Source organism: Equus asinus, chromosome 13, assembly GCF_041296235.1.
Source record: "Equus asinus isolate D_3611 breed Donkey chromosome 13, EquAss-T2T_v2, whole genome shotgun sequence".
In the NCBI taxonomy this organism is placed as follows: Eukaryota; Metazoa; Chordata; class Mammalia; order Perissodactyla; family Equidae; genus Equus; species Equus asinus.
Window position 1 is genome coordinate 14,688,330 of NC_091802.1, and position 22,355 is coordinate 14,710,684.

Here is a 22,355-nt window from a genome sequence, read left to right on the forward strand (position 1 = left end):
CACATATATATACACACACATTTTTTAAAATAAATAATAGGATTGTGTGTATATATTTACATATTTCTATACATATCTTTTTACAAAAATGGTGATATTCTGTATGTGCTCTTTTGTAATTTTTTAACATGTTGTCCTATCATATATTCGTGCTCACTTTTATTCAGTGTTGTAAGAATATGCCTTAATTTTAACCAGCCCATTATTCTTGGGCATTTAGGTTGTTTCCATTTTTATACTATTATAACCTTGCTTCACACATAGCATTTTGGAAATAATCACAATTCTGTGATTTCTTTCCAGGCTTATTTCATTCAGGGAGCCGGAATGCTTCATGTTTTGTCTCATTTCTTCTAATGCTTTCCTGGGCCAAAAGAAGTGTTCTTACTTTGCTCAAAGGAACTGAGGCCTAGGGAGGTAGAGTCTTTGTGTCTCACCCCTAGGCAAAGAAGTAGTTAAGCTTGTGGAGTAGAAGCTTCCTGTCTTATACTGTGGTGATCTTTTCTCTAAGTTGTGTCCTTTTTAACTTCTCACCTCCTCCTCTCCAACCCAAATATGAAATTGTGACAGCTCTTAAAAGTGAGTCATGCCAGTGTCATCTATTTGGACTTAATTATTAAAAATAAAATCTTACAACTCCTATGAGCCAGCTACTATTTTATAACTAAATCCAAATTTCAGAACTCTAGGAAAAATTCTAGAAATTTTCTGACCATATATTTAATTAGGGTTTAAAAAATACTTTCTGTGTAAGTTTTTAAGACTCTAAATTCCTAAGAAACTTTGTAATGTCAAGATTTAAGTCACCCTTAATTTTACACATTATTCTTATGACTTCTTAGATTGGTCAATGCTTTTTTTGACAAGTTTATTATATACTAGCTCCATTGTACACCTTATTTATTTCTAGCACCAAAGTATATCTTCAGAATTTTCTCTTCCAAATGTGAATTACTATTTTGCTTTTAGTTGGGAGCCTAGCACTTGCTGAACTGAAGAAGTTAATCCAATACTGAATTTGTTGTTTGTGCTTGACAGATGTCCAGATTAACATAAAGCGTTGTCTTAGCGATGGATGTGACACTAGGATTCATGGTCTGAGGGCTGTTGGCTTTCAGAGAGTCAAGAAGCCTGGGGTCTCAGTCTCAGATGCTTCTGCAATATGGTATTGGTCTCTGCTCACATCTCTGGTGACGGCTTCCATGGAGACAAATCCCGCCTTCGTGCAGACAGTGCTCCACAATACTCAGTAAGTCACTCTCTCTGCTTTCCAGTCCTATCAGGGTGCACTCATTCTTCTCTAACCCTTTCGAGTGTGTCACTGAGCAGTCTTTGATCATCAGATTCTGTCAACAGCTCAGTTGCAGGTGCCCTGTTGTTTCCTGTTTGTGCCATCAGCTCCAGTCTTATGATGGGGTCACACATGCCATTCCTGTTCCTTATCCATTGGGGAAAAATACTCACATTTATCCAGCACTTTATGTTAGATAAAGCACTTCAGATGCTATATATTATTTACCTACTTATATTGTGAAATGTGCATGTAGAAATTATCCCTATTTTATAGACGAGAAAATTATGACCATCCCTGAGTTGAATGACCAGGGAGTGATGGATCAGTTTGAACCCAGGTCTTTGGACCCCAGATTGAGGACTTTTTTCACTAATAAATGAAATATTTTTGAGGATGCTAAAATAATTTATTTTTAAATGTACACCTTTGAAAATTTTCTTTTAAAAAACTGTTAGGTCAAAAAGGCTCAGTAGTAACATACAAGGTAAAAACAACCAGCTTCAGTAGCTATGAAGTATTAGTATTATATGAAGTATTAGCATTAGTCTTATATGTATTCTATTAGTATTATATGTAATTATATTACTTACACATCCCAGTTATATAATACACTGATAACATTGTAGGCTATCAAAATATCAGACAAAAAAAAGATTGCTAATATTTGATTCTCTGAATGTCTTTTGAGATTTTTTATTGCTCTTAAACAAAACTTTTCAGCAAATATTGCTGCTGGCAGTGCTGGGTCTGAAGGGTAATATTTGACCATACTCCTTTCTTCCTTCCTGTTTTAAAATGTTTTTAAAAAACATTTCCAACCTAGAAGAACATTGCAAATATAATACAAAGAACTTTTATTTCTTCCTGAGTCATTTGGAAGTAATTTGCCAGCCTGTTGCCTCAGTGTCCCTGAATGACTTTAGTGTGTGTTTCCTAAACAGGAACATTCCGCTACAACCATCAAAATCAGGAAGTTAACATCACTATACATTCCTGCCATCTAATCCTCAGATCCCATTCAAGTTTTCAAGCTGTCCCAGTAATGTGCTTTATAGTAAAAGGATCCAGTCCAGAAACATACTTTGCATTTCAATATCATGTCTCTTTAGTTTCCTTCAATATGGAAAAATTGCTCAGTCTCCCTTGACTTTTATGACTTTGACACTTGAAAATGATAGGTCAGTTATTTTGAAGCATGTTCTTTAGTTTTGGTTTATCTCATGTTTCATCGTGATTAAATTTAGATGTTGTATCTTTAGCAGGAATATCATAGAAGTGATGATATGTTCTCATTGTGTCCCATCATGTGGCACACAACTTCAGATTGCCCTGTTACTAATGCTGGGTGGTGTTAACTTTGACCCCTTGATAAAAGTAGTGTCTGCCAGACTTCTCCACTTGTAAGAGAGTTCTTTTTCCCTTTGTGGTTAATAAGTATTTTGTAAGGAAGTACTTGAGACTATGTGAATATCCCATTCCTCATCAAACTTTATATTAGTATGGACTCATGGATTCCTATTTTATTTACTGGGTTATAATCCATCACAGTGTTGATGTTCGGATTGTCCCAGATTTGACCAATGGGAATCCCTTGAGTCTGGTTCATGTGTCCTTTTAACATGTCCTCATCATTCTTGGAACACTTCCTTCCTTTCTAGAAGAACAAGATATTCCAGGCTTGCCTTAAATGCTCCTTACCTTAATCCTGGAGTCAGCCATTTTTCTAAGGTGTCTTGGTCCCTTTTAGTAGAAAATGGTATTTAGAAACTAAACTCAGTGCTTTGGGAGTGTTGCTTCTCTCAGACACTCGCAGTGGACACAGCTAGGAAATAGATGTTTGTATGTAAATAATACACATGTGTATACGTGCACACGTTTACACCTTTTTTTATTTCTATTTCTGTAATACTGAAAACTCTGAGTTTACACCAATACTTCCAATACTAATCCAGCACTACAGTGTTCATTTTAGTTTTCTCGCTTTCTGTATTTGTAACTCCTTTCTCTGACAGTGAGAAACCGACCTCCCATCATCCCTAATATGTTTACTTATTTAATCAACCCCCTCTGTGTAACCAGTCTCCCATCTCCCCTGCCCTGGTCTGGACATGCTCCTCACCCCACTCCCACCCCAGTACCTTTTGCAGGGCTGCTGCTGTGGCTGCCTGTGTACAGACGCCCTTTTTGTGATCCTTAAGTTCCCTTGCCTGGTGCCAGGCCCCCCTCCTCACCCTACTTGGTGCTAACATTCCATGCCAGGCTGTCCCTTCGTGCAGATGGCTTTCTCACCCTGCTTCGTGCCCTACTTCGTGCCCCAGTACCCGACTCTGGGCCACCCGCCCAAGCACACTTTGGTGCCTCCCTTGCACAGCCCCACTGTGTGGACTGAATTTTTAGGAAGGGGAAGAGGAAAAGCTTTCAACCTTACTTTTGTGAAGATATGCCAAGTTGTTTGAAGAATGGATATATTTAAAGTTTATATCCCTAAACAGTTGTAATAGTTAATCTGCAGTGATATTTTCACTCCTCCCTTTTAAATACCAGTGATATAAAACTAGTCTAAAATTTAAAAAATATTGGAAAGAAGATCAATGAGGAAAAATAAGTAAGAAAAAAATAGTTTGGAACAAAGGTATTTACTTGTATCAGTGGAAATAAATTCAATAAATTATTGTATGCCGCTCATGTGCATTAGACCTCAATGTGGCTGCCATACTGATACAGATTGTTGTATAGAGGGGAAAAGAGATCAGAGGAGAGTGGAAGCTGATACAATGTTAGCCTTGCTGTATTGTCTCTATTTTGAAATGTAGAAATAAGAGTGTTTCAGGAATTGTCATTATTGTTATAAAGTGGCTATCAAACGTAGAATTTTGAGTTTTTTTTTGATACACTTATGCATACCTTCAAGTTGTTCATGGTATACTCACCTAACATAGTTGCTGGTGCAGAGTAGGACTCAGTAATTATTTGTCGCATAAATTTGTTAGATGACTGCTAGGCCAGAGGAGGTAAAGCCGTTGGGAGAATCCGAAAGATAAACTTAAGAGGAGACAAGGAAAGAGCAACGTTAAAGCAGAAACGAAGGTAGAAGGCCAAGAAACAGGCAGGAATAGAGAAGGTGATGGGTGCCAGTGTGTTTTGAAGAAAATAAAATGCATGACGTGTCTTTAGATACCATAGCTCTTAAGATTGCATGTGTGAGATGAATTTTTAACTGTGCCGTAAACTGCTCTGCCTCTGGGGTCAAGTTTTCTAAGAACTCCGGAGTTCTTCTGTAGAGTATGTATGTATTTTGCTCACACTACTTCAAATGAATACTTGATTCCGGAGAGTTGAATAAGCTTTTACAGAGGGAAATGGAACTATCAAAAGAAAGAGAAAAGAAAGAAAGAGACCCCATTAAACTACTTAGCACCATTACTCCTGGGGGAGAAAAAGTCTGGTTTATATTGTTTACCAGGTTCTCTGTAGGAACACTCTTTGTTTATAAGGGATTAATCAAAACACGCTTCTAACAATTTACTTTATGTCTAATGTTAGATTATCAAATTTGTTTTTGCCTTTGTTGTTCTAATTTTACCGTTTCCACTTCTAGGAAGGCTCTGCAGCACATGCCTCCATTGTCCCTCTCACCGGGATCTACGGATTTCTCCACTTTCCTGTCTCCCAACGTTCTGGAAGAGGTGGACAGCTTCCTCATAAGGATAACTAGGTAAAATCAGGGTTGATAAGGTGGGGTTTGTGGGGGATGGAGGGCATATGTGTTTGCTAAGTCTTTTTCTGTTTTTTAATTTTTAATCTTTTAAAGATCAGCACTAAAAATGATTCATTTTTAGTGAGTGAAGAGAAAATGAAATAATAGTTCACCCATCTAAACTGTGTTATCTAGCAATATCACCTGACCTCAGGAACTGGGGGCGAGTGGGGAGTAATCCTCCATCTCGGCTGGAACAGATATCTTAAAGTCCCAAATGCAGACCCTCTCACATCACTCTGTCCTCAGCCGTGGCCCTGCTCAGCATCTGCTGACCACTACGTCTAACAGGCCTGATTGTCCGTTGACCTGGGAAGGGCTCTTTGAAAGCTTGGTAGAAGGGCTGCTTAATGTAGGGACCCTCAGCTCTGTCTCAGCAAGCCCTGAGGACCTACTGCATTAGAGTACAAACCAGGCCCTGAGCCATCTAGACAGTTTTAAAAGTTTCAGTGTAATGTGTTAAAAAAGCCAGAGAAGTGTGATGTGGAGTAGATTTCAAATACATTTTTGGTGATTGAAAGAGTAAACCCTTACCTCTGGCCAAGCCAAATCATTACACTAGGCTTCTTAATAGCAGAGGCTTATTGCAGCAGCTTATTTATTGTCTGTTTATAAAGTTTGACTTGTTAACGTTGATATTATTAGTATTATTTAATAATAGATTAAGGTTACAAAAGTGAGGATTTTATTTCCTGGTCCTCTGGGTTGATTTAGTTTTTCAAAGGACTTTGAAAAAGTACCTCTGGTAAACATAGAGAAAGCCCCTGGCAGGTAGATCTTACTTACGGTGATTAGGTACATGGGGTTTGAACTACCTAGATTTTCTCATGTTTTTAAGAAGTGAAAATTTTTTTGCTCTTTGTTTACAGCTGCTGTTCTACTCCAGAGGTGGAGCTGACTCTTCTGGCTTTTGCACTAGCTAGAGGAAGTGTTGCGAAAGTGCTGAGCTCTCTGTGTACTGTCACTGACCACCTGGACACACACTATGATGCCTCATCCCTCATCTCATCCATGGCATCAGTCAGGCAGAACCTCCTCCTTAAATATGGTAAATGACATAAGCACAATGGACAAGTCATGAGACCATCATTAACATGTGACATTTTGGAATTTTGTTATCTTTTCGTGTAGTTTTTGGACTGTGTCGTTGTGATCATACCATGATTTCTGGATGAACATATCCTCTTTGACTGGGATTGGTAGGGAGAAGGGGGATACTGGTTCATTTATGGCAGCATCAGCAGAAGAGGACCTGAGTGTCCACCAGGCTGTACTCCCAGGATTTACTGACCTAATCAGTTAGGCTTGGTGGCCATTTGATCACAGCCATCTTTGGTGAAGTACAGTAGTGTCACATTCATTGTGTAGGCCAGGAGGGTTGGAAAGTTGGAGTACCTGCATCTGGAGGAGGGAGGAAACTAGCCCAGACATGGTGCAAAGGATCCTTATCTTAGAGCACATCCCTCTGAATCCCCATGATAGTTGGTTGGAAGGACATATGTGGACATACATACATGCCTGATGCTGCTTTCCCCTCCTGGGCCCAGCAGTAATCCATCTTAGCACTTTTCTGCTGACCCAGAATGGGGCCTCCTAATCCTTCTCAACATGGAGTAGCCCATATAGCTACTCCGAGATGACAGCAGTTGGCATGAGGAACAGCTGATGTGCCATCCCAGCCTCAAGTGCTAAAGTTTGTGTCCACAAAATACAGTATCAGATCCCATCCTCTTCAGTAGTAGAGGCATTATTGTGATATTTCTGCCATGATATTTGTACCTTTACCTTAATATGACTTAATAATTTATGTTTAATTTCTGAAGTCAGACAACTGATGTCTTGTAAATCCAGTTTCCCCCCTAAATTTGGAAATGTCATTTTTTGGAGGGGTAGGGGGGTTGTAGCAGGCATGACTGGATGGGAGGGATATGTAGTGTCTGGAAAATATTCTCCTGAAAAGCTTTCAGTTCTTAGCAGTTATTTTGGCAGGGAGCACGGGATGGCTGGGGAGGAATGTGTCGGGGGATGTTCCTTATTGGTAATGCTCGAGTTCTGGGTTGGGTTGTAGGTTAATAGGTATTCGTTATATTGTTAAAACAAAAGAAAAAAGAAAAGTTTTCAGGTCATTATAGCAAAAGTTGATCTTTATAATTCTTGAAACTTTCAAAATTTGCCTGAAGGCATTTTAAAGAAACAAGACCCAAAACTCTAAGACATTATTTATATATTTAAATGCAATTGCAATAAAATTAATTATTGGCTCAAAAACAGTATTTTAGGAATTCCCCCCCTGCAAATATGTTGAATCTAGCTTATTAATCTATATCTTATAATGTGCTTTGTTTTTAAATAGTGGTTATTCTAGAGACCTCTTCTTGGAATCACTGTACTTTACTTTGTTTCAGGAAAGCACAAAAGGATGATGTCAACTTTTGTCTAATATCACTTCTCTGTTTTAGCTTTTAGACAGGTAAATTCTTCATCGGCAGTCTGGGTGGCCACAGGCACTCCATTTCTGCTGATGTGCATGCTAGTTTTTATTTTTTCATAGCACTAACTTAAGGCTCTCTGTCTTTCCTTTGGTCAGGTAAACCTCTCCAGTTGACTCTTCAGGCCTGTGATGTCAAAGGAAAAGAAGAGAAGTCAGGACCTGAAAACCTCCTTGTTGAACCGTGGACGAGGGACGGTGAGTGGTGGATCTGTCTGTTTCTAGTGACTTTTGAAATTTTGAATTTTGAAATTTTCAGCATATACAGTCTTCACTTTGGGTTGTCTGTCCTTCAGTTGGCAGTGGTTCCTAAACCGTTTTCATGGTTTCCTTATTATAGTGTTGTAATCTACTAGGTGTCAATCACCTGTAACACCTTAAAAGTACTTGAGAGCCTTCAGGGTTTTTTTTGTTTTTTGTTTTTTGTTTTTTGAGGAAGATTAGCCCTGAGCTAACTACTGCCAGTCCTTCTCTTTTTGCTGAGGACGACTGGCCCTGAGCTAACATCCATGCCCATCTTCCTCTTCTTATATGTGGGACGCCTACTACAGCATGGTGTTCCAGGAGGTGCCATGTCTACACCCGGGATCTGAACCAGCAAACCCTGGGCTGCCGAGAAGCGGAACATGTGAACTTAACTGCTGCACCACTGGGCAGGCCCTGAGAGCCTTCGGTTTTGAAAAGCAAGGACTCCTCCTCTTGGAGTATAGAAAGCTAACCATCTTTAAGTTCAAATTGTCTTTCTGATGCATCCTAAAGTTTAAGAAACAGTGGATCAGCAGCATTCTACTGCTGAGAAAGAAGGGTGTTGCTATGGCTGATCTGGCATGCGAGGTGCCTGGGAGGAAGCCGCACTCCTTCCCTAATGTCAGCATGATGACTGCTGATGTAATCTCTTCAATGTTGTGGCAGATTCTTTGAAAGATTTTATTTTTCTTCATTCTCCCCAAAGCCCCCCAGTACATAGTTGTATATTTTTAGTTGTGGGTCCTTCTAGTTGTGGCATGTGGGACGCCACCTCACCATGGGCTGATGAGCGGTGCCGTATCCGCGCCCAGGATCTGAACCAGTGAAACCCTGGGCCGCCGAAGTGGAACACGTGAACTCAACCACTCGGCCACAGGGCCGGCCCATGCAGCAGGTTCCTTTCCTCATCCAGGGGGTGTACGTGAGTCTCTTCCTCATCCATCTTGTTGGCCAGCCAGTCTCCTGCATATGGCCGTTTTCTACTCACTATACTGCTTTGATACTGCTGATTCAGTAGAGGAAGTGGAATGTTCCAGCAGTTATCAAACACTGAAAGGAAGTGGCCTTACTGCTTTGGATTTGGTTCCCCTTGGCCTTCCTCACAGCAGTTCAGTCCTCACGCATTCTCAGTGGTCACCTCTCCTCTATCCTGTTTCCTCTATTCATTCTTAGCACCAGTGAAGTAAAGACCTCTGGGAAGATGTGCTTTTCTCAGTTGTATCTCCTCTCCTTGGTAGTCTTAAGGCAATCTTCCTTCAGTCCTCCCTGAGCAGCTCAGCCTCTGCAGAGATGTTTCCTTTGCCGCATCCATCTCCTGCCACACTGAAGGCCACTGCCGGCTGCTGAGTCGCCTGCCATTCAAAGTGCATGGATGGGGTTAGGAGGAGGCAGTGGCAACTCCTTGCCTCTGCCCCACTGGAAGGGCAAGATTACTCTGCCACGGGCACTCTGCATTTTTCCTTCATTCTCTGAAGAAGTGGAATTTTTATCTCTGGCACATTTAAGGCAGAATCTTCCTGAAACCATATATGAAATTTTTTTTTTTTACGCTCTTATCATCCACTGAAAGGCCTCCCTTTTATTTTATCTTATTGTTTTTACTTTTATAGCCATTTCAGATCGTGTATCTATTCTTTTTTTTTAAAGACTTAACTTTTTAGAGCAGTTTTAGGTTTACAACAAAATTGAGAGGAAGGTCCAGAGGTTTACCATATGCCTCCTGCCCCCACACAAGTATAGCCTCCCCCGTTATCCACATCTGTGACTAGAGTGGTCATTTTTTACCAAGGATGAATCTACATTGACACATCATAATGAACAAAGTCCATAGGTTACCTTAAGGTTCACTCTTGATATTGTACATTCTGTGGGTTTAGATAAATGTATAATGACGTAAATCCCTCAGTATAATATACAGAGTATTTTCACTGTCATAAAAATTGAGTGTATAGATTTTTAACGCTGTTCTAAGTTTGAAAGGACCACAGATTTTTCTGCAGCTATTAGAAGCATCTGCCAGCTCTTGTGCCTGGTCTGATTTGAATACTTTGTTATTCTCCTTATGTCTTATCTGCCCACCTCTCCTCCCTGCCTTCCACTTCCCTTGGATGAATGGATTTTGTAAACTAGTTGTAGTTTGTGGATTTGTTATTTTGTTGGGTTTCTGATAAGCACGAGAATGGGATCTGATGACCGTGTATGAGGAGGAGACTCAGTTTCTCCCGCTCACTCCCTTCAGCACTATCGCTATCTGTTTCTTATAACTCAGGTTAGGTTTTAGTCTCTCGTTCTCCACTGCAAAAAATGAGCCTGAGGAGATAGATGAGATGTGGGAGAGTCCCCCCAGGCAGAACTGTTGGATTTCGAGAGTAATTTGTTTCTTCCCCTTTCAGGGGGAAGGGCTCTGGTCGCTGGTACCGTTCAAATTCCCCAGTTACGGGGGAGTTCCAATTCTGGACAGGAGAACCCAAACATTGACACTCCAGGGGGCTACCGTTCCTGTGAGCTGTGGCTACTGGTCTGGTATTTTAAAGGAATCCTGGATGTTGCCAATAGAACTGATGGGATAGATTTATTAAATTCTTTAAATCTGTGATTGATATTTTTTCCTGTCATTTTAAGAGAATAAATTTTTCAGGGGAGGGCAGGGTGTCAAAACAAATGTAGGCTTAAAATAGCACTTTTAGACACGTGAGCTGGTTTCTCATCAAGAAAAGGAAGCACAAAGGTTTTATTTACTTTTTAAACTTTATTTATTTTGGCCTTAAAAAATATCTTAAATGTGTATTTGGTAACAATGCTATTTCAAAAGAGTCTGTTTCTGTTGACTTAAATTATTGTTTCAGCTGCTTTGAGACTAATTAAAAGTGCTGACTAATAACTTAACTTCTAGTTAGTATTTCAGCCTTTACAATAGATGTAATTAGAGGCATCCAGACCTCTGGGAAAAGGTGACAGTTCAATAATTGGGATAGTTTTTAGTATTACTGTTAGAGAAGTTGTGTGAATTTCTGGCTACATGATTTCTTAAAATTGTCTACAGAATTACTATTTGATCGAACTAGATTGTATAATAGCTTCTCTCTGGGAATTAGTAAAGCTTCTTTTGGATTTAATTTTCTTGGTTTGGTGACAAATTTTGCATATTGTGTTAGGGAGATTCAGCTTCGCAAGTTTTTATTTTATTGAACTTAGTGTATTGAAGTATGAAGCACGAGATTTGTTTTAGTCTTTTTATCTTGATAAGACAGAATGAGTGAGAGCAGATCAGGGTCCCGGGAAGAATGGTTAGTCAGTGGTGACTTGAGCAAATGTGTGAATTATATCATTTACTGAGATTTGAAAGAGAAAGGCAGCCTTGGGTCTAGCAGAAGACCATTTTTTTGATTATTAAAGGATAATTAATGACAAAAAAGATAAATCATGACTCTTATAAAAATATAAAATGAAAACATCACACTTTTTGTTTATCTCATTAATTAAAGTGAGGGAACCAGTAAGATGTTACAAACAGATCAAAGGAGAATTCATAAAATATCCATAGACCAATAGAAATGCTGAAACGAATTTACAAATAGATACAAACTTGGTCAATATAAGGAATAATCAGCTACACTTCTAGAGACAATTTTTATTTCTGTGGACAAAAATCGTTTGCATTGTTATTCTTCTACAACTTACAGAGTTGTAAAATAGCTCAGAGACAATGAAAGATGGAGATTACTCAAAGAGTGTGCTAAACAGAGCACCCAGTAATCTTTTTCTCCCCATTTCAAAGTTTTTCACAATCTTTCCTGACAGAATATTCTAGAAGCTGTCAAATCCCTGTTTCAGCTTCTGAGCGTGCTTGACTTTATCCATCCAAACATCACACCTGGTTTTAGAAGTGGCTCAGGAATATAATTGATTATTCAGTCATTTGTCTCTTTGAATTAAAGTCACTATCTTTCTAAAACTTTTTATTCCTTTATCATTACCTCAGAGCAGGGCTACCTATATGGCTGAGAAGATTATGCCCCAAAGCAGTTGTATCTGGTCAGTGGTCTATTACCTAGGGGTTTGTCAGTGGGGTTGCATCTGTCCAGAGGGGAGATTTTTATCTGAAAATTTTCACAGAAGAACTGGATAGACTAGTTACCCCCTGCCTCAAAGGATGTGGTTTGTTTTTGTTGATTTTAGTTCTTAGTGTTATAACAAATGAGTCAGTCATCCTAACTTTAGTTTTTCCTTTTTTCAGGTTTTCTTACAGAGACTGGAAAAACCAGAGCAAGTACTATTTTTTCTACAGGAACTGAATCTGCCTTTCAAGTTACAAAGATCAGAATTATGGTAATTCTCAAGCTACCTTCTTTAAGCAATATTACTACCTTTTTTTTTTACTAAGATTACGTTTCAGAGGTCCGCATCATTGATTTCTTATTGAACGTTTAATGATTATTTACTCTGTGTCAGGCTTGTAGCAGAAGACAGGGTCACAAAGATGAATAAATTGTTGCGTATGAATGGTGTGAATATGAGTATTGCAAAAGGTAAGGAATTATTTCTTAGAAAGAAGATTTTTTGCTTTTACGAGACAATGTATTTAAAATATCGTTTCATTCCTTTGATTTTGCTTCAAGCTCTTCGACTTTAACCATATTCTGTGGAAATGGAGCAGTCACAGAACTTTTGCCCCTTGGCGTGCTTTATCCAGATCTCTGTTTCCAGGTTCGGCGTGGCGGCATTGGTGCCCAGTGTGGGTTGGTGTTTGCCTATAACTCATCATCTGATAAATTTCACGCAGAAGAACACTTCAAAAGGTTTGAAAAATATGATAAATGGAAGCTGCAGGAGTTCAGGCAATTTGTAAAAAGCAGGTAAGAAGAAGAATTAAAATCTTTGTAATTACTAAGATTGTATACATTCTCTTATTGGTGAAATATGCTTTCTTGTCTTTATAGAAAAGGTGCCACTAACCCATCCTCAGTGGCCATGAGCATTCATTGCTTTCTAACAGCATATTTGAAGACGTGTTTGTTAATTTGTTCATAGACTCTTACTCAGTCCCTTCTGTGACTAGGCGCACACATCTTCAACATGGATGGGTAATGATACACGACCAAATTATGGGCAACCTGACATCTTCAGTCTTACCTAGCTACTGGGAAATTGACCTGTCCCCCAACATTCCTCCTTCTAGTCATGCTTTGCTTGAAAATACTTATTAAGCACCTACTATGTGCTAGGCCTGATACTGGGCACTGAAGATACCATAATGAGCAAATTGGCACAATCCCTGCTCTGTAGAGCTTACTGTTTAGCTCAGAAGACAGATGATAAAATGTGCAGTGTCACAGCATTATAATGCTAGGTAGGAGAGATAAAGTGCTCTGGGAGCACATGACAGAGCACCTGACCTGATCAGGGAGGGCTTCCTGGAGAAAGTATTGTTTATGGTGAGAACTAAAGGATGAGTTAGAGTTAATTAGCCACTTGAAGACGTGGAAGGAGTGTCCTGAGCAAAGAGAAGAGCAGGTATGAGAACTCAGAGGTGAAGTATGACATATTCAAGGAACTGGCAAGTCCCATGTTGCTGAGGTGTACTGTGAGGTAGACAGGGGTGAGAGAGAAAGCTGGAGAGCTAGGAAAGGGCCAGGTCATTAAAGGTCTTTTTGTCTCTGTTTCAGCATTTAGACTTTATCCTTAAAGCAGTGGAGGGGTGAGCAGGGAATAGGGTAGAGTGCGTTCTTGAGGAGTTTGAAAAAGAACTTTGGGGCTGCCCCAGGCCTAGTGGTTAAGTTCGTATGCTCGCTTTGGTGGCTCAGGATTTCACCAGTTCAGGTCCTGGATGTGGACATGGCACCGCTCATCAGGCCATGCTGAGGCGGTGTCTCACATAGCACATTCAGAAGAACCTGCAACTAGAATATACAGCTATATACTGGGGGACTTTGGGGAGAAGAGGAAGGAAAAAAAAAGAAGATTGGCAACAGATGGTAGCTCAGGTGCCAATCTTAAAAAAAAAAAGCTGAAAAGAAGAATGAGATCAGATGTAGAAAGACTACTCTGGATCATGCTGTATGTAGCATGGATTGGAGCAGAGCAAGCATGGAGGGAGGATAAAATGGGGTGAGGCTGTCACTGCCACCTAGGAAGCCAGAGGTAGGGCTGACCTTAACAAGAGCAGCAACAGCAGCGATAGAGAGACGTGGACCCATGTAAGAGATAACTAGAAAGTAGAAGAAACAGGACCTGGTGAGTGACTGGATGTAGAGCAGGAGAAAGGAGAAAGTTAGGTGTCAATGAGTTCTAGGCTTTTGTCTCGCGCAGGTGGGGACATTGGTAGTGCCTTTCTCTGAGATAGAAAATAGCCTGAGAAAAACAGGTTTGTGGAGATCTTCCACAATGATGAGTTCAGTTTTGGTCCTGTTGAGTTTGAGGTTCTAGGAAGCCTTTGAGATATCCAGTAACTAGTTGGGTGAACAGATTAGGAGCCTGGAAGAGAAGTTTGTGCTAAAGATATAGATATGAGAGATATTTAGCTGATAATTTAAAATGGAGTAGAAGAGATCATTCTGGAAAAATGTGTGGGCTGGGAAGAGAAGAGACCTTAGGTCAACATGCTGAGAGGCACCAGCATTTAAGGGGCAACAGAAGAGAAGACTGAGAAAAACAGCCAGAGAAGCAGCAGGAGAACCAGGAATGTGTCATCATAAAGCCAAGGAAAAATAATGTTTAAAGGAGGAAGGAGTGGGCAGGGTGTTACATGTTACCTGGAACCAATAAGATCAAGTCTAGGAGCAGACCTGTTGCATTTAGCCTCAGAGGTTGTTGGTGACCCTTGGACAGTCTTGCCTCCCTTATTACTAGTAGCATGTTAAAACTCATGGAGCTGAACCCTAGACTTGCTGTTTTTGCTACTGTATCTCACTTGTAATGGGGTACTGGAGTTAACAGAAGCCTGTGACTGTCATCCAGTACTGTAGTGCTGCACTTTAATGTGCGTATGAACCACCGAGAATTGTGTTAAAATATGCATTCTGATTCAGTGGTTCTGGGTGGGGCCTGAGACTTTCATTTCTAACAAACTCTCACGTGACTCTGATTCTCCTCGTCCATGAACCACATTTCAAATAGCAAGGATCTAGAATAACTGCCTGCCTCTGCTGGACTTCCTTTAGTGGCATCCCTGACAAATGATTTTTCAACTGCTCTAGAATACTCTTAATGATGGGGAACTCACTGCATATTAAGGCACTTCAGTAATTAGAATATGTTCAGTTGAAATCTATGTTTGTGACTTCGTCTCAGTGGTCTTAATTTCAGCCCTCTAAATGAATTAGAACAAATCTCCCTCCCATCACACATATATGCCCTTTTGAAAGATGCTTTTCTTTTTTAATGTTAATTAGAGATTACGTTTATTTTTAAGCAGCTATGGCCCACTTTTGGGACATATTAAAATAGGTCCTTTTCCCTAAACCTGCTATCAAACTAGATCCTTCACATCTTATATAGGATGATTTTTTAAACCTAAATGCAAGCCTATTCACTACTCCCTTGTTGATTTTAGCTCCTGGTTTCAGCCTGAACTACTCTGAAATCCAGATTTGGTTGGCTTACATATTATCAGTCCCTCTCCATTTTGGAAATAAAATGTTAATGTGCATACATCTATCTTCCTGCATTTTTTTTTCCTTTCCCTCTGGTCAGACGTTGGTTAGTCAGCATGCTCCGGGGCTAGCTGATTGCTGTGCATACTTAAGAGGACTAGTATTCAGCTCTCTTTCCTCCACCTTGCCTGCCACGTGGTGTAGTGAACAAGATTGTAGTGACACCCTGCCAGCTCTCTGTATCTCAAAGATTTCCTTGTGGCCTCCCAAAGATTGAATTAAAATTTTCTTAAACACACAATATTGATAAAACTCGTTGACGTGGTTTTGGGCTAAGACAGAGTACACCTGTCCCATTCATTTTAGGATTAACTATATCATGAAATGTTTATGCTAAGAAAGACTTAGGTTAGAAGAAATGTTTTTTCCCTCTTACAGAACCTACTCTGGGTCTTTTATTTTTTTTCTCTTCTTGCCATTATTCCCCATGTTTTCTTATCCATACAGAATCCTCATGCGTTGCTAGCTTCTTAGCTGTAACACTAACTAAATCATATAAAGTTTTAGCGATGTTACTGGAAAGGACTGCCCTCTTCTCCTTCTTAGTTATCTACTTCCTGAAAAGGGAGTACCATTCAAGTATCCAGTTTTTAAAAAGAAGTGGCACAGAGTTGTGCTTCTTCAGCCTCGAGGCGGAAATGTGTTCCTGGAGGGACTTCTTAAGGAATAGGGAAGAACACTGAGGCCTGTGAAGGCTGAAGTATTCTCCTTTTGGAGCTCCAGGGTCTGAACCCTCTCAGCTTTTACCCTTCAGTTGTGGCAAGTGGCCCACACCTCAGGCTGGTTGTACATACGTTAGCCTGACCTAGGGGAAGAAAACTAAACCTCCCTCGCCTTTGGATCTTTCCCAAAGCACACACCAGCTGTTCAGTGTGCCTTACTCCTGACTAGCTCATCTGAGATGCCTTGACGTCATGTCTCATTCTTCAGATAAGCCAGTTAGTTATCTAAAGAAGCAGACTTCTCTCCCTTCTCAGCTTGTAGTTTGGACTGGTCATAGTTCCCATTTTACAGATGAGGAGGCAGAGAAATAGGGAAGAAATTACCTCCGACTACCTCATAGGTTCAAAGAGGCACCACATGCCATACCCAGTCCTTGATTGTTAATGAACAGGCCACGTATACAAGTTAAATTCCATGTAGAATGTGCCTTATTCGTTAGACCCTTGAGATGTTTAGAAATAGGAAAATATTTTGTGATTACCCTTGTGTTTACAGGATTGGTTGCTCACCTGATGACCTTGGAGAGGATGATCCTATTGGCTGGTTTGAGCTGGAAGAAGAGTGGGATGAAGCAGAATTCAAGTTGCAACAGTGCAGAGTTGCCAAAGTAAGCGTTAGTGAGTTGTGGCCCTCACATATTTGCCCACTCCCCTCCTTTTATTCTGTAAGTGTTGATTTGGGGTATTCGGTTTCAGCCCTGTGTCAGCACTGGAACCCTGGAGGTGAATCACACGTGATTGTGACCCTCAGGGAGTTCATGATCTAGTGGGAGACCCAGTTGTGTGAGACACTGTGATGTGGGCTGTGAGAAAGGGGCATACAGGAGGCTGTTGCAGCCCAGGGGAGACTGAGCTCACCTGGAATTCACTAGGGAAGGCTTCCCAGGAAAGGTGGTGTGATGCCAAGTGTTGGAAGTTGATTAAGCCATCTTAGCCAGGCTGAGCTGTTTGGGAAGGGATTCACAGGCTGAGACAACAGCAAGTACACAGGCATCAATGCAAGAGAGATGTGTTTCCATAGCTGTGAAAGAAACAGTGATTATCTGGCTTCTTAATCTTTTTTTAACCTCTAGTGTAAATCTTTGTAAGAAGCTTAAATTAGAGAAATAAGAACTATCTTTAGGGCTTATACATAGTAGGTGCTCAGTAAATATTTATGCAGTTGAGTAGTGAATTCTGAAAGGCCCTCAACAAAGGAGCTTTCACTCAAGGAGCAGATAGTTTGCACAGAAGCTGGGCTTTAGAATGGCTTTAGCTTTGCGCAGACAAGGCTGTGTCCTGGACTCCCAGCGCATGGGTTGCAGATGTCATTTGGGGGATTTGAGATGATTCCTTAGGGCATTGACTGTTTTCACCATATGTCTGATTTCTGTTTAAAACTGGCTGTGCCACAGAGCCGGCGTGCTGCTCTTATTTGTCCTCTCTTATCCTGTTTTTGCCTTGAACGGGCAGGGATGCCATTTCTCTTATTGTGATCTTTCCCTAAACCTGATTTCGTTCAGCGTTTGTATTGTCTTTTTTCTGTTTGTTGTGGATGCTGGACTTATATTTTGTATCCCTAGTGCTAGGCATAGTGGTACCTAACATATTATTAAAGTCACAGGGAGACCTTCCCAGAAGAGCCTTTATCTCCCTTTCATCAGTATCCAGGACGTCTGAGTCTTTCTCCTTAAATCTCTCTTACCCTTTCTAGTATTTGATGGTGAAGTTCCTCTGCACCCGTCAGGAGTCGGCAGAGCGCTTGGGAGTACAAGGCTTGAGTGTCAGTGGGTACCTCCGGCCTGCGAGAACAGAAGCAGAACAGAGCGTTGTCTGTGCTCGCTGCAGAAAGGACACCGAGGAGCGTGTCTGTGGGGCCACACTGCTCCTCAGGACTCTTCAGTTCATCCAGCAGCTCGCCCATGACCTGGTATTGTTTCCTCGGTTGTTAGACCTTGTTCCTTTGGGAAAAATAAATAACAGTGTTCAGGGAAATGCACACCAACCAGTGAAATGTGGTCCTGCTGAAGCCATGCAGTATGAATGAGCATGGCTGCATCGTGCTGCTGTGATGATGTTGGAAGGCCAAAGGGAGTAAGGTGTTGGCATTGATGGCATCAGTCAAAGACTAAGTAGCATATGCCATCCCTGTGAGGTTTCCTGAAATAGAACTACAGACACATCTTAATGATTCCCACCTGCAGTTGCTGGTGGTAGACAGGAGAGAGAAAGCAAGTTTATGGGGTTTATGTCTTTTTTAAGTCCTAGGAGAATTATTCCTGAAGTGTAGGTGAATTCTGTTTGTTTACTAAAAGTACCAAAATGATGTCAGGACTTGAAGTCATTTGTGTTTTTGATACTGACTTCTGCAGTCACTAATAAAAGCATAGTGACAGCTCACTCAAAGGAAGATTCTTGCAGCCATCCCTGTAGAGAACACGGCTTACCTCAGGAATCCGGTGGAGGCCTCTCATGTGTGGCATGCAGCAGTGTCCACTCTTGACCTTCATTCTGCTTCAGGGCACATTTGGGTGACTCAGTTTATATGTGGTTTGTTTGGTCTTTGCTGTTCAAGCTCTGCTATCACAGCAGAAAGTAGCAAATGAGAGGGAGGTGCTTAGGGACAGCAGGAGCGTTTACAGTGGAATTGACCTTTCAGCCTACTCTGCAGGGAAGGGGTCGAAACATGCTAGAGTCCTGGACAGTGATCGTCATCGAGGAAAGGCTCACTTGTGTTCTGGCTGCGGCGGGAGCCTTCATGGATGTGTGTGCGTGTGTTAGGTGCATGTGTACATTTACATACATAGCCACATACCCACACACACCACGCGCGCGTATATATTTTAGAAAGTTTCACACGAGAAATAGTTGTTCATAGACTTTTTAGCAGTTAAGAGTAAGCATCACTTATATGGGAATTTTACCCACATGGAGCCACTTCATCTCTTAACAATGAGAAGTAAATGAGCCATTACAATATTTCTCTAAGTGCATTTTTCAATTTTTTTTTTCTGGTCTATAATTTTTTAGGTGCAGCAGAAAGAAAGTGGCTTAAAATATAAATCTTTTCTGGACTTCGCGGGTCTTGACTTGCAGATCTTCTGGAATTTTTACAGTAAATTAAAGCAAAAGTAGGTCAGAATTTGTTACAAGGTGATAATCATATAACCACAACTGAAAACACTGAATTTTGCTATTCTAAATGGACAATTTTTTTCTTCTATGATTCTTTACTTTCCACTAGTTTATATTGTTCTGATTTGGAAGATTTGGTTATGGGAAATAGCACCTAGAAATAACAAATGTAATAGTATTATAGAAACGTGTTATTGCTGGGCAATGTTTTCACAAATGTTTTCTCCTTTGATCGTCGCTGCAACCTTATGGGGTGAACGGGTCAAGTATCCCTATTTTACAGATGAAGAGACGGGATCAGATGTGCATTTCCTCGCCCCCATGGTGGGCTAAGTCAGATGGGGTCTGTATCTTCAGACTCTCCCTAGTACAGAATTCTTTCCGTTCCCCCTTCCTTCCTCTCAACTGGCATTCTTTTTGCCGAGCCTGATGCCTAGAGGAAAGTCCTTTGTAGACAGCTATTTGGCTTCGGAGGGTAAAAGCAGCATGCCTTTTTGTACTCTGATGTTCTTTATCTTTCTGTAGCTCGAGGGAAGAATGCATCTGTGCCCAGACCCTGCTTCTGCAGCTCCTCCAGAGCTGTTTCTCAGTGCTGCAGAGAGACGCGCCGGCTGCCTCTGAGGATGCACAGGCTCGACGCCCGAGCCCGGGAGGAGTGGAGGCTGCCAAGGAGCTCTACACACACTTATGTGGTGGTAGGAGCTGGGGTTTTTTCTTTAACGTGACTCTGTGCTAGTAGCCTGCAGGGCCTCTTGCTGTGGAGAACAGGGGGTCCTGTGATTATGCAAGCCCAGGGAAGAGACCGCTTCTTTGGAAAATGAGTATTTCTCTTGATCTTCTTTTGAATCATTATTTGAAATTTCCTCCTCAACATCTTCCTCCTGCTTTCTAACATACAGATGTGTTATGTTGAGAGCAATTATTATCGCACTCTGCAGTCGTTACTTCAGCTAAGACACTGGGATGAGGCTGATAGATTGAAGAGGAGAAATTGTAATGATAAATTGAAAATAAAACACATGTGATCATCTGAAGTTATTTTTAAGGCTTTGCCAAGTTGTGTTTCAAAAGAACAAGGAAATAAATAAAAACTGGTGTATATAGTCTTTATTTTAATGTAAACAAACAAACAAAAAATAATTTCCTTATACTGCCTGGCATATACTGAAGTATTTCTTTGCTCTGTTGTTAGCTACAAAATGGAGAGTAGTGAGCTTATAGGCTAGTTAAAGTAGATACCATATATATTGAAAGTGAATAGATGGAATATGTTGAAGTCGATTCCATTGTTTATTTTTGTCAGTGGTGGATAGGGTGGATGGAGACTCTGTGCCTATGGAAATATTAAAACAAGAAGTCAGGAATACTCTTCTCAACGGGGCTGCCATCTTCTTTCCTGATCGACAGACCCGGCGGAACCATCTCTTCACCATGATGGTAATTAGTTACGTTAACTGTATGGATTCTATTTCTTAAGTTTATTGGGATAAAATTTGTTAGTCTTTGTTTTCTCTGTGTATCTTGTCAGTTTCAATTTCCTAAATGTATTAGAGGGCCTGGCAAGTGCTATAGGACAAGGAAAAGAGATTTTTTAAATAACAATTGGAAAGAATAAAACAAATAATAATTATTTATAGATGATATGGTTATAGATTCTTTTTTATTGTCTGTGTAGACAAGCAACTAATAGAATCACTTGTAAGAGTTTGACAAAGAAAACTAGACAGAGCATTTTAAAAAGATGTACAGCAGCTAGTTAGCAAACATAAGAAAAAAGTGCTCTGTGGGGTGTGTAAAGGCCTGTAGAAATGAGAGGGAGCAAAAGAAGTGTAAAACGTGACCCCTGATGTCGAAGGACTGCGGCCCACTTGGGAACACCTGCCACAAGGGAAATCTGGTCCCATATGCACTGGGCGTTTAGAGGAGAGTCGTGCTGAGGCTGCATGAGGGAGGCTTCAGAGAGGAGGAAGGATATGTGGTTGCATTTCAGCTGTCTGCAAAATCGGCATATCAGCTCGAGAGACCCGTTTTCACATTGTGAGTTATAGCCGTTGACAGCATCAGCTGACCTGACCCACTGGACTGTGGGCAGGGCTCTGTCCTACTTGTTTGCTGGAAGCATTTACCAGGCAGTTAAGCAAATGATTTTTTTGTTGCATGTGTCCCACATAGAAAAATAGAAAGAGGACGTATGACCTCTTGAATGACAGTGCTGTCTATTAACAGAGCAACCCAGTCACTTTCCCTTTGTCCATCCCTTCTGACAGCAGTGGTAAGGGTTATATTTTCCCTTCTCATGCTGGTGAATTAAACAGCACTGCTGTCATTTGTGACCATAGCTTATCTCTCCCACCCACCTGTGCCAGGCAGGGCCTCTAGAAATCCCCCTCAGTGCCTTGTGTAGCAGCAGTTGTTCAATACATGTATTGAATTAAGGGGAAAAAAAAGTGCCCCATCAGGGGTGTGATTCCTTTACCTGTTGCCATAGGCTGTTCTGGCGTATATAGGGAAAGCTTAGATCCTATTTAAAAGCAAACAGAAAGCTCACAAGAAATGCACTCTGTCCCTGCCCTCTCCTCTTGTGATGGCGTGCCAGTGATGAAAAGCACACATCTGTTGGGGTTCATCTTCCTAAACATTTGCATTAAGCTTTCCTGCAGGAAAACTTGAAGATGGAACTCCAGCAGTCAACAACAGTAAACTGGCCATCTTCTCTTTAGATGGGTGGTTCTGCTCCCTCTTAGAGCCAAGCCAGGTCTTAGTTGGGTGCTGTGAGGTGGTTTGCTGACCCCGGCTTTCCTCATGCTGAGAACAGTGAGCAGTGGCATTTCGTGCTGCTCTAGGCATCTGGAATGTCATGGAATAGATTTTCTGAATGTGCAGGTTCTTGTTTTCTAGAGGAATGTCACTGAGCAGGACCACAGGCAGTCCTTGCAGCTCACTTTCCGCTCACTGTGCACATATTTTAGGTAAGTTTATAATTCATTTCAGTTGTCCAATATTCCCATCTTTGCAAAGCTGTCTTCTTTAGCTATCCCTTCCTTTTCGTGTGCTTTTGGAGTAACCAAGTAACTTCCTTCTT

General features: G+C 40.9%; 1 protein-coding gene across 2 annotated transcripts in view; it reads left to right on the forward strand.

Annotated features, from left to right (window-relative positions):
• The window catches only part of ZZEF1 (zinc finger ZZ-type and EF-hand domain containing 1), a 112,766-nt gene that overhangs the window by 23,045 nt on the left and 67,366 nt on the right, over positions 1–22,355 (forward strand). For both annotated transcript variants that reach the window (XM_014832622.3, XM_014832623.3), the window contains exons 6-17: positions 1,039–1,249; positions 4,893–5,009; positions 5,921–6,099; positions 7,639–7,737; positions 12,023–12,114; positions 12,493–12,641; positions 16,656–16,767; positions 17,853–18,068; positions 19,169–19,269; positions 19,799–19,968; positions 20,577–20,710; positions 22,172–22,242. In XM_014832622.3, the coding sequence (XP_014688108.2) occupies positions 1,039–1,249; positions 4,893–5,009; positions 5,921–6,099; positions 7,639–7,737; positions 12,023–12,114; positions 12,493–12,641; positions 16,656–16,767; positions 17,853–18,068; positions 19,169–19,269; positions 19,799–19,968; positions 20,577–20,710; positions 22,172–22,242 (1,651 nt within the window). The remainder of the gene's footprint in view (positions 1–1,038; positions 1,250–4,892; positions 5,010–5,920; positions 6,100–7,638; positions 7,738–12,022; positions 12,115–12,492; positions 12,642–16,655; positions 16,768–17,852; positions 18,069–19,168; positions 19,270–19,798; positions 19,969–20,576; positions 20,711–22,171; positions 22,243–22,355) is intronic.